Raw genomic sequence first — 12,968 nt, 5'->3', positions numbered from 1 at the left:
ATTGAAAGTTGAAATAATATTAATATATAATATTACTATAGCAGTTTTTGACACGGACATTTTTGTCCTCAAAAGACCTCTGAGTAACTTTTTTAAATTGATGCACTGCAGTTTAAAGTGTTTTTGGATCGTTCCACGGACAAAACATTGATAAAATATCTGTCCAAGAACATTCAGTATATAAAGAACTCCAGACAACATGAGTTGTGGAAAATCAGATGTGATCTAGGAGCTTTATACAGTTCGTGCCATTGAAGAGACTGTAAGTCTATCCGTCACAGCCTCGTTTTTATTCCCATTAAAAATCAAAGATGGCGCTAGCGTGAATAAGGTCATAATAAGGAGTTAGAGTGAAAGCGCTTCTCTGATTGGTTACCTCCGTCTTGACTCCGCCCAACCGGGAAGAAGCGTACGTTCTGATGACGTCGAGTGTTGTTGGTCATGATGGCGTCTCTCACAGAACAGCCTTACTCAGATCTCACTGAGAAAGAAACTAGAGAGAAACTGTCTCACTGGGACCAGCGAGCTGATCCAATGGCGCCGTTAACCGACAAACAGACGGACTCGATTCTTGAGATCCGCGCCGCCGCTGAAGTGACTCCGATTCCAGCTGAAGTAAGTGAAGCTATAGCCTGTCAGCTAACTGCACAAATGTAGTACGTTTAAAATCACTCCACTTGAATGGGGCTAGTTTTGAGCTGTGGTGCTCAGTTAATCTTTTCAAACCCTCATCTAGCTAGTTAAGTGACGTCAGTGGGTTATGATTATATTAATACGCCACGTTAAAATTCTGTTATTATTTACTCATGCTAATGTTGTTTCAAACTACAAACTATGACGTCATGTCTTCCGTGGAGCACAGAAGGAGATGACAGCGTCAGTCACCATTCACTTCTATTGCGTCTTTGCTCTATACAATTAAAGTGAATGGTGACTGAGTCATTTCGATCATTTCAAACAGCATCAGAGCCCTGGACGAAAGTTGAGGACGCTGAGAATCACCTGTTTGCATGTGAAGTGATTGAGACATGTAAACGATCAGTCACAGTTCACTTTGTTAGCTGTGTCTCGTTTCGAAGGCTGTTTCTGTTTCTCCTACAAAGGCCGACTCATTTAAAGGACGACACTCAGTATGCTGCAGTCTTCAAAGGATGCAACATAGCTAGCATGCAGCCTTCGAAATGAGACACAGCAGTTGTTACATGCTATCGTGTTGCTACAATAATAGACTGGTGTGCAACACGGTCTCATTTAAATGGTCCGTATATCAGAGCCGCAGCAGACGTGTTTGAGCTCATAATGTTAAAGAGCTCGTCTGTTTCATTCTCCCTCTCTCTCCTCAACAGTTCCCTTTAACTTTTATCTGTCTTGTTTAATGATAAAAAGGCGAATATTAATAAAACTAATATCATATACTGTCTGCAAATATGCGCATATCTCGTTTAAACATATGTAATAAACAAACCTCACAAAACTTGAGCAGATCCAGCATCCTGTGGAGTGCTCACATACACCGTATGCCCACCTATCTTTCTTAGGATTTTGCGTATGTCCACCTAAAATAAGTGATGATACGTATGGCCGCCAGTACAAGTATTGGCATCGGCCATTAAAAAACCCATTTCGGTCGATCACTAGTCGTGTGGATTACTTTTATGCTGCCTAAATGTGACTTTTGGATCGTCAAAGTGCTGGCACCCATTTACTTCCATTATAAGGACCTGACAGAGCTCTGTCTTCTAAAAATCTTAATTTGTGTTCTGCTGAAGAAAGACAGTCATACACATCTGGGATGGCATTGGGGTAAGTGAATAATGAGAGAATTTTCATTTTTGGGTGATCTATTTCTTTAAGCAAAATATGTTTTCTTGCCAATATTGTTTAAATTGGTTTGTTGTTTTTTTCATCCTCAATAACACTTACCAAGATTTTAGTTTCCATCTATTTTAATAGTTGAAATCCCACGATTAGATATAGACCGATAATCGGTTTGACCGATATAACCGATTTTTTAATATCTGATGTACTGTTAATGTTGGACAAATAAGACTTTACATTTTAATTCTTAATTAGGCTAAATGAGGTGCTTTGAACAGGTGTATATTGCAACTAAGACTAGTCATATTAATTCTTTGTAGACTGTGCGTGCTTTTAGTTTTGTAATGCAGTGGTTAGTGGTAAATGATTAAGTTGTTAATGTGCCAAAAAGCTGAATTAAAAATCTGTTATGCACATCAGTTATCGGACACTTAAACACAGTATCATTTCGGTCATTGAAAACCAATATCGGTCGATCTCTACTCTCGATACTTGTCAAATATAAAACCAAAAGAAGCCAATAAGCATTTTATTTTTTTATTTTTTTTGATTGTTATAGAAAATTAAGCCTATTTTATGGCCATTAAGATTTTTTTAACATTTTCACGACAGTTACGCATATTTTACCCTCCAATTCTCATTACCGCGATGCGAAAATGTTTATGTGAAATGTATTATTGACATTGTAAAGTGTTTATACATCACAGTAGTACTCCTTTAGTAATGCTTTTCATTTTCACTGATTTTAATAAATAAAAAAAACACTGTAAAACAGCATCTTTTTACTGTAAGTAAATAAATAAATAAATACCATGTCACACTAATGTGAATTATCATTTAAATAAATGGGAATCGTAAATGTAAAACATCCAGAAGTGTTACGGAATTGAAAATTGGGGGTTAAAATGTGCTTATAAATGTCCTGACAATGTCACAATGCAAAAACAATAAATCTCAGCTTCATTTTCTTTGCACAAAATATAATTTCATAGTTTGTGTATTTATTTGGGGTTAGAAATGTCCTGGGCTGCGTTTCCCTAAAGCACCTCCAGGGCTCGACAATAAGGACTGTCCGATGGCCCGGGGCCAGTGTAAGAAAAATTCGGGCCAGTTGCTAGAACTGTCACTTGCCCGATCGGGCCAGAGCTGCATTTATAACATTAGTGCAAGCAAACAACAAGCGAGAGAGCAAAAAAATTACACTGAGCGCAGGAAGTCTTCTAACCGAGGAGCGAGCGCGAGTATATTTCTCTCGCAAAGATGCGCAATCGCATAATATACTGGACGCGCCAAGGCACAGTCGCGTGCATGCACAAGATCGTGCAGACACCAAGCGCACTGTCCTCACTCTTTTCCAAGTGTTATAGCAGCAGCTATTACCAATGTGTAGAAAATAGCAGGAAGAAAAACCACTTAATGAATTTCGTAGTGGGATTTAACGTCTTGTGCAACATTTTAAGTATCCCCGCACATTCCGTGTTCACACATGTTGGTGAAAATTAGTAATCCTCACATTGGAACACAAAAAATCAACAGTTTCTTTCTATAGGACTGAAAATCCATGTCTCTCCATGCATATGTCTCATCATCATCATCTCTCTCCATGCAGTGTAGACTGCTTAACATGCATGTGCTCTCGTAAAGGGACAGAGCACTAGTTTTATTCCCACTGTAAAAAAACAATCAAATTTTCTCTCATTAATTCGCCTTTGAGATGAAGTGCCGAATGAGACGTAATAAACGTTGTTAAACCCTAATTATACACGTGTCTGAAAATCACGAGCTGCTCAGTCTCCATAATGTAAGTATACATTTAATTAGGTTAGTTTCAAAACGTTAACATTAATTTGACATGATAATGGCGTTTGATTTCACTCCAATTTGGAATGCCCAATTCCCAATGCGCTCTAAGTCCTCGTGGTGGCGTAGTGACTCGCCTCAATCCGGGTGGTGGAGAACGAATCTCAGTTGCCTCTGCGTCTGAGACCGTCAATCCGTGCATCTTATCACGTGACTTGTTGAGTGCGTTACCACGGAGACATAGCGCGTTTGGAGGCTTCACGCTATTCTCTGCGGCATCCACGCACAACTCATCGCGTGCCCCACCGAGAGCGAGAACCACATTATAGCGATCACGAGGAGGTTACCCCATGTGATTCTACCGTCCCTAGCAACCGGGCCAATTTGGTTGCTTAGGAGACCTGGCTGGAGTCACTCAGCACGCCCTGGATTCAAACTCATGACTCCAGGTGTGGTAGTCGGTGTCTTTACTCGCTGAGCTACCCAGGCCCCTGGGGGACATTGTATTACAAATTTTTAAATATATTGTAAAAATGTAAATGTATTTACATACTTCGGACATATTTTTTGAAGCTATGATGGTAAAAACAGCTATTTGTCATTTTTTGTGTTGGGGCCAGTGAAAATGTTGGCAGGGCCAGTAAAAATCTGAAGCACTGGCCCAACCGGGCCAGTAGAAAATATCCTTAGCACTGTGCCCTGACCTCGAGCTTAATTTGATCGTAGAGAGCATTGGCGCCAATGGTTTCTACGATCTACTTCGCTTACGATGCTTTTGGGAAACAGCCCAGGACATTTTATTGGCAGGTTAAGTGAGAATCACCCAGTTTTAGTTCTGTTATTATTTACTCACCCTTATGTTGGTCCAAACCCCTCTGCTGTTACTTTTCCCATGGACCATAAAAGAAGCTATTTGGTGCTTTTTATGAAGTTTTTTTTTTTTTTTTTTTTTGTCTATATTTGGTCGTTTGTATGGAAAGTGGCTGCAATGAAAACAACATGATTGAAAAATTGCATCACTTTTAGCTGTGCATTCAGTCTTCCTTTAACTTTCTGCACTGTAAATGTTTCTTCAGCTCCCTATTGAGGACATCTGCAGCCTGGCGTCTCGTTCCCTGCGCTCATCTTTCACTACAACTCTGCCAGCATCCACCGAGGACGTTCTCCTGCAGGGATTCCAAATGTTGGATTTGGAGAGTGAAAGAATAGAGACCGCTCAACAGGTGTGACATCACAGATTGAAAGAGAAATACTTATCTGGTTGAGTTCATTTACAGCTGTATGTTTTGATTGTTTAATGAAGTTCAGGTCCAAAAGAATGAACCCATCTAGTCTTTCCTCAAAGTTCTTTATGGAATGAAACATTTCTCTGACTGTCAAGTTTTTTGTTGTGGTTCCACTGGATCATCGTGTGACTAATGACATCATCATCTGTGTGGCAGTTCTTTAGCTGGTTCTCAAAGCTCCAGACTCAGATGGATCAAGATGAATCTGCTAAATACAGGTGTGTGTTATGTCTGTGTGGATTGATATCACATGATATTAACATGAGTGTCGTATTTATTAGTGGTGTTTTTAGTTAATTTAACATCTAGTGCTCTTTAGTATTTCTACTAATGAATGAGAACGCAGGGCAGCTACGGTATATACTGCGATATGAATTATAGGTATCAACAATTCAATTTAAATTTCTGATTCTTGATATCAGGAATGGAATTACTATTAGTGAAAGTGCTCATTTTAGGGGGGCATGTTTCAAGTTCTTTTTGGCCCATCCTGACCAGCGCTGAGAAACGTAACAGGTACCACGTGACAGCTGCGTCGATGCTACATATGCATCTATTTACACCTGATTAATGATACTGAAACACTTTAAAAAAACGGATCTGAGACCATATAAAAAATGCCGTCATGTGGTGCCCCACTTCACGCAGTTAATGTGCAGCAGCAATGTTAATATATAATATCTTACTATCATTTTACTGACTTTTTCATCCGTCCAACACAAGATTGAGGGATGAGAGGATCGTGATTGTGAGGATTAGCTTGCACAGTTTGTCTTCAGAGCCAGCTAAAATGTTTTGTTTGGATGTTTATAGCAATAGCCCTACTGACCTCCTAGTTTCGCATCCACTTCAATGGCTGATGTTTAATCGAAGGAGTTGTGTTTTGTCCCACAGGACGACTCGAGATGTGTTGAACGGCTATCAGGAGCAGTGTGACGCCATTCTGACGGATGTCAACACGGCTCTGCAGCACTTGGACTCTCTACAGAAGCAGTATCTCTTTGTGTCCATTAAAACTGGAACACTTCATGAAGCCTGCGAACAGCTGTTGAAGGAGCAGGTCTGTGTGTGGCCCGTTACCTCACTCACACACTCAAATACATGTGATGGGCCATGATTTTATAACGTGCACTTCAGATTGACTATCTTGAACCTTTTGCCTTTTTGTAAAGTTTGTAATGTTTTGGTTCAAGGCTTTTAACCTTTTAATCAAGAATGTTTTGAAATGCCGTAAATCGTCGATGAATGGCTTCAGTTACGGCAAATCACTGTCGGAGTGAACGCCCTTTAAGAGTCGTTTCAGTTTGGAGAAATTGTTCGAATTAACAGCGTTTACATCTACTGTATTATTTCTCTCTCTCTCTGTCAACAGTCAGAGCTGGTGGATCTAGCTGAGAGCATTCAAGAGAAACTTTCATATTTCAACGAACTGGAAAACATAAATACGGTAATGCTTTGCTACTCTTTCCAAGATGTGCTTTTCATGTGTGATGTCATCTATTTAACCAACAACTATCCGTTTTATCCCTTTTTTTTTGTTGCAGAAACTGAACTCGTCAACAGTATCTGTGAACAGCGAGGGATTTATACCGATGCTTTCCAAACTAGATGAATGCATAGAATACATTTCATCACATGTAAGCAAATGTTGCCATATCAAAGCTTTTTATTTTGTATGTTTTTGCAATATTCTCCTCTTGTTCTAGTTAGAGCTGGGCTATATACAGTTGTGCTCAAAAGTTTGCATACCCTTGGAGAATTGGTAATATATGTACCATTTTTAAAGAAAACATGAGTGAGCAGGCAAAACACATTTCTTTTATTTCTTATGGGATTCATATTCAACTGTAGGTTATAACAGAATGGCACAATCATAAAACAAAACATGGCAACAAAGAAAAAAATGAAATGACCCCTGTTCAAAAGTCTGCATACCCTTAGTTCTTAATACTGTGTATTGCCCCCTTTAGCATCAATGACAGCGTGCAGTCTTTTGTAATAGTTGTCTATGAGGCCCCAAATTCCTGCAGGTGGTATAGCTGCCCATTCGTCTTGGCAAAATGCCTCCAGGTCATGCAAAGTCTTTGGTCATCTTGCATGAACCGCACGTTTGAGATCTCCCCAGAGTGGCTCGATGACATTAAGGTCAGGAGACTGTGATGGCCACTCCAGAACCTTCACCTTTTTCTGCTGTAACCACTGGAGGGTCAACTTGGCCTTGTGCTTAGGGTCATTGTCATGCTGGAAAGTCCAAGAGCGTCCCATACGCAGCTTTCGTGCAGAAGAATGCAAATTGTCTGCCAGTATTTTCTGATAACATGCTGCATTCATCTTGCCATCAATTTTCACAAGATTCCCCGTGCCTTTAGAGCTCACACCCCCCCAAAACATCAGTGAGCCGCCACCATGCTTCACAGTAGGGATGGTATTCTTTTCACTATAGGCCTTGTTGACCCCTCTCCAAACATAGCGCTTATGGTTGTGACCATAAAGCTCTATTTTGGTCTCGTCACTCCAAATGACAGTGTGTCAGAAGCTGTGAGGCGTGTCAAGGTGCTGTCGGGCATATTGTAACCGGGCTTTTTTGTGGCATTGGCGCAGTAAAGGCTTCTTTCTGGCACCTCGACCATGCAGCTCATTTTTGTTCAAGCCCTGTTTATGATACTCGATGTCTATCTCTCAATATATATACATTTGCTTTGAATAGTTTTTAATCGGATGAGTAGATTCAAAATGTTTAATGTGAGAATAAATGAAAAAAATCAAGGTTTGTTTTTAACAATAAAACAAACACAAGGAAGAACTATATTCAGTCATCTTATCATTTATATGCACCAGTATAATCAAACATAGTAGGAAAGAGCAATATTTATTTTTTTAAATTTTAATATTTTACATTTAATCCCCTTTTCTCCCAATTTGGAATGCCCAATTCCCACTACTTAGTAGGTCCTGATGGTGGCACGGTTACTCACCTAAATCCGGGTGGCGGAGAACAAGTCTCAGTTGCCTCCGCTTCTGAGACCGTCAATCCGCGCATCTTATCACGTGACTCGTTGTGCATGACACCACGGAGACTCGCAGCATGTGGAGGCTCATGCTACTCTCCACGATCCACGCACAATTTACCACGCACCCCATTGAGAGCGAGAACCACTAATCATGACCATGAGGAGGTTACCTTATGTGACTCTACCCTCCCTAGCAACCGGGCCAATTTGGTTGCTTAGGAGACCTGGCTGGAGTCACTCAGCACGCCCTGGATTCGAACTCGCAACTCCAGGGGTGGTAGTCAGCGTCAATACTCGCTGAGCTACCCAGGCCCCTGAACGAACAATATTTAACTAAATAATTTTAACCTCTTCAACTGCGAGGGCGGCCAGGAGCATGTAATACATTTAGGATTACAAAATAAAAGTCCCCGGATCCACATGTCAGGCATATGTTGTACTATTTGAAAGCTTAAAAACAAACTTTTCACAGAGCTCTGTCACTTTTGCAGTTATGTTACATAAAATTACAAGAAAAGTCCTGAAAACCTTGGTGATGCAAATGAGCGCCACCTTTTGGTAATTATGTAGTAATGTAAATATATAAGCAGTATAAAAAGCAATGCTGCCCCAAACACCAGTCCAAGTTCCAAAAGATTATTATCCAATTGTCCAGGTGCATAGACCCAAAAAGAATGCAAAAGGAAAAAAATTGTGAGTCCGCACTCAAAATAGGAAAAAAAACCTCATAGGAATTTATTAACACAGAGGCCCCAACAGAGCAAAAGATGTGCAAAAAGTGCCAAGTACAGTAGCAAAATGTTTTCGGTATCACCCCTTTATCAGTGCTAAATACATATAAGCAACACACCTGCAATCATTTACCGTAAACATTCTAATATTAGGTATACAACTGGATCAGAAGTCAGAAAGACGTAGTTTTATACATCCAAAGAGACATTGCTTGTACATACAGTATATACATCATTTTTTTTCATTCACAATTTTTTTCTAGTGTGCAATACATATACACATACACAACAACCGACCTTGTGCAATTCTGTACATGGACAATCAAGAAAACAACTCAAACAAAGAGTTCATTCATTCCCGGAGGATCCATCGATTTTAAATAAAATAAAAAATCCATCTACATTCCCTCCGCAAAAAGCATACGCTCCTCTGCGAGGATGCTTAATTTGTTCAATCTCAAAAAAGTTAGGATCAGAAACAGAATGATTCGCCTCACTAAAATGAAGTGCAATGGGAGAGCATGAGCAATGCGCTCGTGTTCAGTAAGGCGGGTTCTAATCTGTCTATTTGTCTGGCCAACATACAGTTTGTTGCAGGGACATGAAGGCAATAAACAGCATTCTCTGAACCACGTCACGAGTTGCTTGATGTTATATGTTCGGCCTGTTACCAAACTTTTAAAAGAGGACGTTCTCCTACGTGCATTCTTACATGCAGCACAGCGAAGGCAGGGGACATACTAACATAAATATAAATATATAAACGTGTTTCATATAGCACTTAAATATACATGTCATATATCAAGCGAAAGCTCTCATTCTCAGACATTTGACTGTGTCGTTTATTTTGTTGTCGTAACACCACAGTTTGAGTGTTTATCAAAAGAATCATGAAGTGAAATATGATCTCTGTAAGACAATAAAGACAAGCGACTCCCGTCTGCTCCGATCACTGCTTCTGTAAGCCCCAAATTGCCACAAACTCTATATCAACTCTTACCTTAGGTTGTTTGCTTTCAAATGAGCCATTGTTTACTTGTCTGTGAGCTTGTTTGGGTGAATAATCCAATGTTGTGTCTCACAAGTTCAGAACTAAATATGCAGTCCAGTAGAAAAAGCATGATAAACAAATCATCAGAAAAATACGTTCTCAGCTATTGATGATGTAATGTTATACATCAGGTTCTCAGCTTTCCAACAACACCTAGATTGAGCTACTAGACAACTTAGAAGTCGATATATTCGCCGAAACATTGAGGAAGGTCTATGCGCTCTAAATATACACTTGGTGTCTATGAACATGCGCATGTGTGTGTGCTCGGCTGCGTTAGAGCGCCACCTACATTTCAGATCTGTATATTGTGATGGGAGATGATAGAGGAAAAATGATTTCTTCTAGTACTTGCCGACATCTAGTGGAATAAAATACAAATTTGTACAGGGAAATCTTTTCTTAAAGTTTAGGGGGTTTTCTGTAAAATGAGACATATTTTATGCAATTGATCCATTGTATGTGTGCAAGGTGAGCTTTTAAATTTGGGTGTGAACAACTGTACGCAACAACCAAAAAATGCATCAGAGTTGAAGAGATTAATACATGAATAAAACGCTTCCACCAGAAAGGAGAGGATCGTGAAATTAGTCTGTTGACACACTCTTTACACAGTCACGTGATTGAGATCATATGAACAGCTGAATGTTGAAACACTGTTTTGGCTTTCTGATGTCATGAATTCTTGATCCTGATGTTGTTGTGTCTAATAAGTTGATCAAATATCCTCCCTATTCTTCATTATGTTTTCTTTCAGCCCAATTTCAAAGACTACCCCGTCTATCTCACCAAATTCAAACAGTGTCTGTCCAAAGCGATGCATCTAATCAAGAGCCACACTGTCAACATCATGCAGAACCTCACCGGACAGCTCACTAAACGGGTAACTCTTGCTCATTATTAGATTGCAGCTTTTTGCATAAAACGCTTTCTTCATTGATTGAATATCACCCGTTCAGGACCCGATGGGCGTTCCAAACGCAGATAATGCCTTCACGCTGTACTATGTGAAGTTCAGAGCAGCGGCACCTAAAGTTCGTGTAAGTGTGATTTGACACCAGCTCTCTTTACTGGATTTACGCTGATTTAAATTCCATTAGTAATGCATGCAAGTATTTTTATTTTGCAATAAATCTTTTATGCTTCAGAGGCTGATTGAGCAAGTTGAACAGCGATCTGAAAAAATTCCTGAGTGAGTGATAATGTTTTGATTTCTCTTTTGATGCTTCTCGTTTCTATATCATTATGTCATGTAATGAGTATTAACTTCACATGTTAGTTTTGACTTATCAAATGTTAAAGGAACTGTTTACCCCAAAATCATAAGTCTGTCTTAATTTTTACTTTTTCTGATTATAACTTTTTGCTATATTTCTTAAGGAATAGTTCATCTCAAAATGATAATTCTCTCATTATTTACTCATCCGTACGCTTCTCAAACTCGTATAATTTTCTTTCTTCTGCGGAACACCAACAAAGATATTTTGATGAAGATATGATGTGAATATTTCCGTACAATGCAAGTCAATATGGTCCAACACTTTCAGGCTCCAAAAAGGACAATCCATACTAGAGGTCGACCGATAGTGGATTTTATTGATTCAGATAACTATGGTGGTGGAAAAGGCTGATAATCGATTTAAAGAATCTTAAAAAATGTTTAGTCTTTTCATACTATGACTGACATAGAGGCTACAATAGTCTAAAATGAATAAAATCCCAGATGTAGTTTATTGTTGAACCATAATTCCAATAATAACCCAAAAAATAAAAATAAAATGAAGATTTGACGCATAATGTGGGACTTTTAACTTTAAACAAGCCCAAAACACACAAGGGACTCTTATTTTAAAATTATAGACACTTGGTTCCATTACAGTGCTCTATAAGTAAATATTGACCAAATTAAGCTTTTTTTTATATCTTATATAAATTACCAAATTAAAGGGATAGTTCTCTCATCATTTACTCACCCTTATGCCATCCCAGATGTGTATGACTTTCTTACATCTGCTGAACACAAATGAAGATTTTTAGAAGAATATTTCAGCTCTGTAGGTCCATATAATGCAAGTGAATGGGTGGCAAAATTTTGAAGCTCTAAAAAGCACATAAACATAGCATAAAAGTAATCCATAAGACTCCAGTGGTTTAATCCATGTCTTCAGAAGCGATATGATAGGTGTGGGTGAGAAACAGATCACTTTTACATTCCTCTTGTTTTTTTAGTGATTCACATTCTTCATGCATATCGCCCCCTACTGGGCAGGGAGAAGAATTTCAAGCAAAAAAAAGGACTTAATTATTTATCTGTTTCTCACCCACACCTATCATATTACTTCTGAATACATGGATTAAACCACTGGGGTTGTATGGATTACTTTTATGCTGCCGTTATGTGATTTTTGGAGCTTCAACATTTTGGCACCCATTTACTTGTATTGTATGGACCTACAGAGCTGAAATATTCTTCTAAAAATCTTCATTTGTGTTCTGCAGTAGAAAGCAGAAAGCATCCCACATCTGAGATGGCATGAGGGGGAGTAAATGATGAGATCATTTTTATTTTTGGGCTGTGTGACTATATTTCACCAGATTCTGTTTAATGAGGAATAAGGTTTATTATTATTCACAACATATGAAGTTGGAGACACATTGTACAATATGTGCTGATGGGGCACATTTCCATATAGTCACATTTTTCTTTGCATGCCCTTGTTTCAATTTAGAACACTTGACTAAGTGTCTAATCAAAATAACAAAATGTGCCTTGAACTGAGGATAAAAATATGAATATTATAAATTATGAAAGATTTAGATATAGCAAATCCCCACGTGGTAGTTAATCAGGAATAAAAACAAAACAAAGATGTGTCAGTATAGATTTTTGCCAATAACTGATAGTTCCCAATTAATCAGTAAAACTGATATGTCGGTCTGCCTCTCATCCATACAACTCAAGTGGTTTAATCCATGTCTTCTAAAGCAGTATGATCAGTTTTGGGTGAGAAACGGACCAAAATGTAGCTCCTTTTTCACTATAAATCTTGGCATCAAGCGCGAGGAAGTGTACTCAAGCTTCAAATCATGATTGCGCCAAGGAGGCTGCAGATATCAAGATTAATAGTGAAAAAGGAGTTACATTTTGGTCCTTTTCTCACCCAAAACCGATCATATCGCTTCAGAAAACATGGATTAAACCACACAAGTCCTATGGTTTACCTTTATCCTGCCTTTATGTCCATTTCGAAGATTGAAAACTTTGGACCCC

General features: G+C 38.9%; 1 protein-coding gene across 3 annotated transcripts in view; it reads left to right on the top strand.

The window, feature by feature from the left end:
- The first annotated feature begins 427 nt into the window (after positions 1–427).
- Positions 428–12,968, top strand: part of LOC127448237 (conserved oligomeric Golgi complex subunit 3-like) — a 30,010-nt gene continuing 17,469 nt past the window's right edge. For all 3 annotated transcript variants that reach the window (XM_051710627.1, XM_051710626.1, XM_051710628.1), the window contains exons 1-9: positions 428–615; positions 4,695–4,841; positions 5,061–5,122; positions 5,799–5,964; positions 6,277–6,351; positions 6,449–6,541; positions 10,455–10,580; positions 10,657–10,737; positions 10,846–10,889. In XM_051710627.1, coding sequence (XP_051566587.1) covers positions 442–615; positions 4,695–4,841; positions 5,061–5,122; positions 5,799–5,964; positions 6,277–6,351; positions 6,449–6,541; positions 10,455–10,580; positions 10,657–10,737; positions 10,846–10,889 — 968 coding nt within the window. In that variant the 5' untranslated portion in view covers positions 428–441. The remainder of the gene's footprint in view (positions 616–4,694; positions 4,842–5,060; positions 5,123–5,798; positions 5,965–6,276; positions 6,352–6,448; positions 6,542–10,454; positions 10,581–10,656; positions 10,738–10,845; positions 10,890–12,968) is intronic.

The sequence above is a fragment of the Myxocyprinus asiaticus genome, chromosome 11 (genome assembly GCF_019703515.2).
Source record: "Myxocyprinus asiaticus isolate MX2 ecotype Aquarium Trade chromosome 11, UBuf_Myxa_2, whole genome shotgun sequence".
Classification (NCBI taxonomy): Eukaryota; Metazoa; Chordata; class Actinopteri; order Cypriniformes; family Catostomidae; genus Myxocyprinus; species Myxocyprinus asiaticus.
The sequence above is the reverse complement of the archived record's forward strand: the minus strand, read 5'-3'. Positions and strand labels throughout refer to the sequence as shown.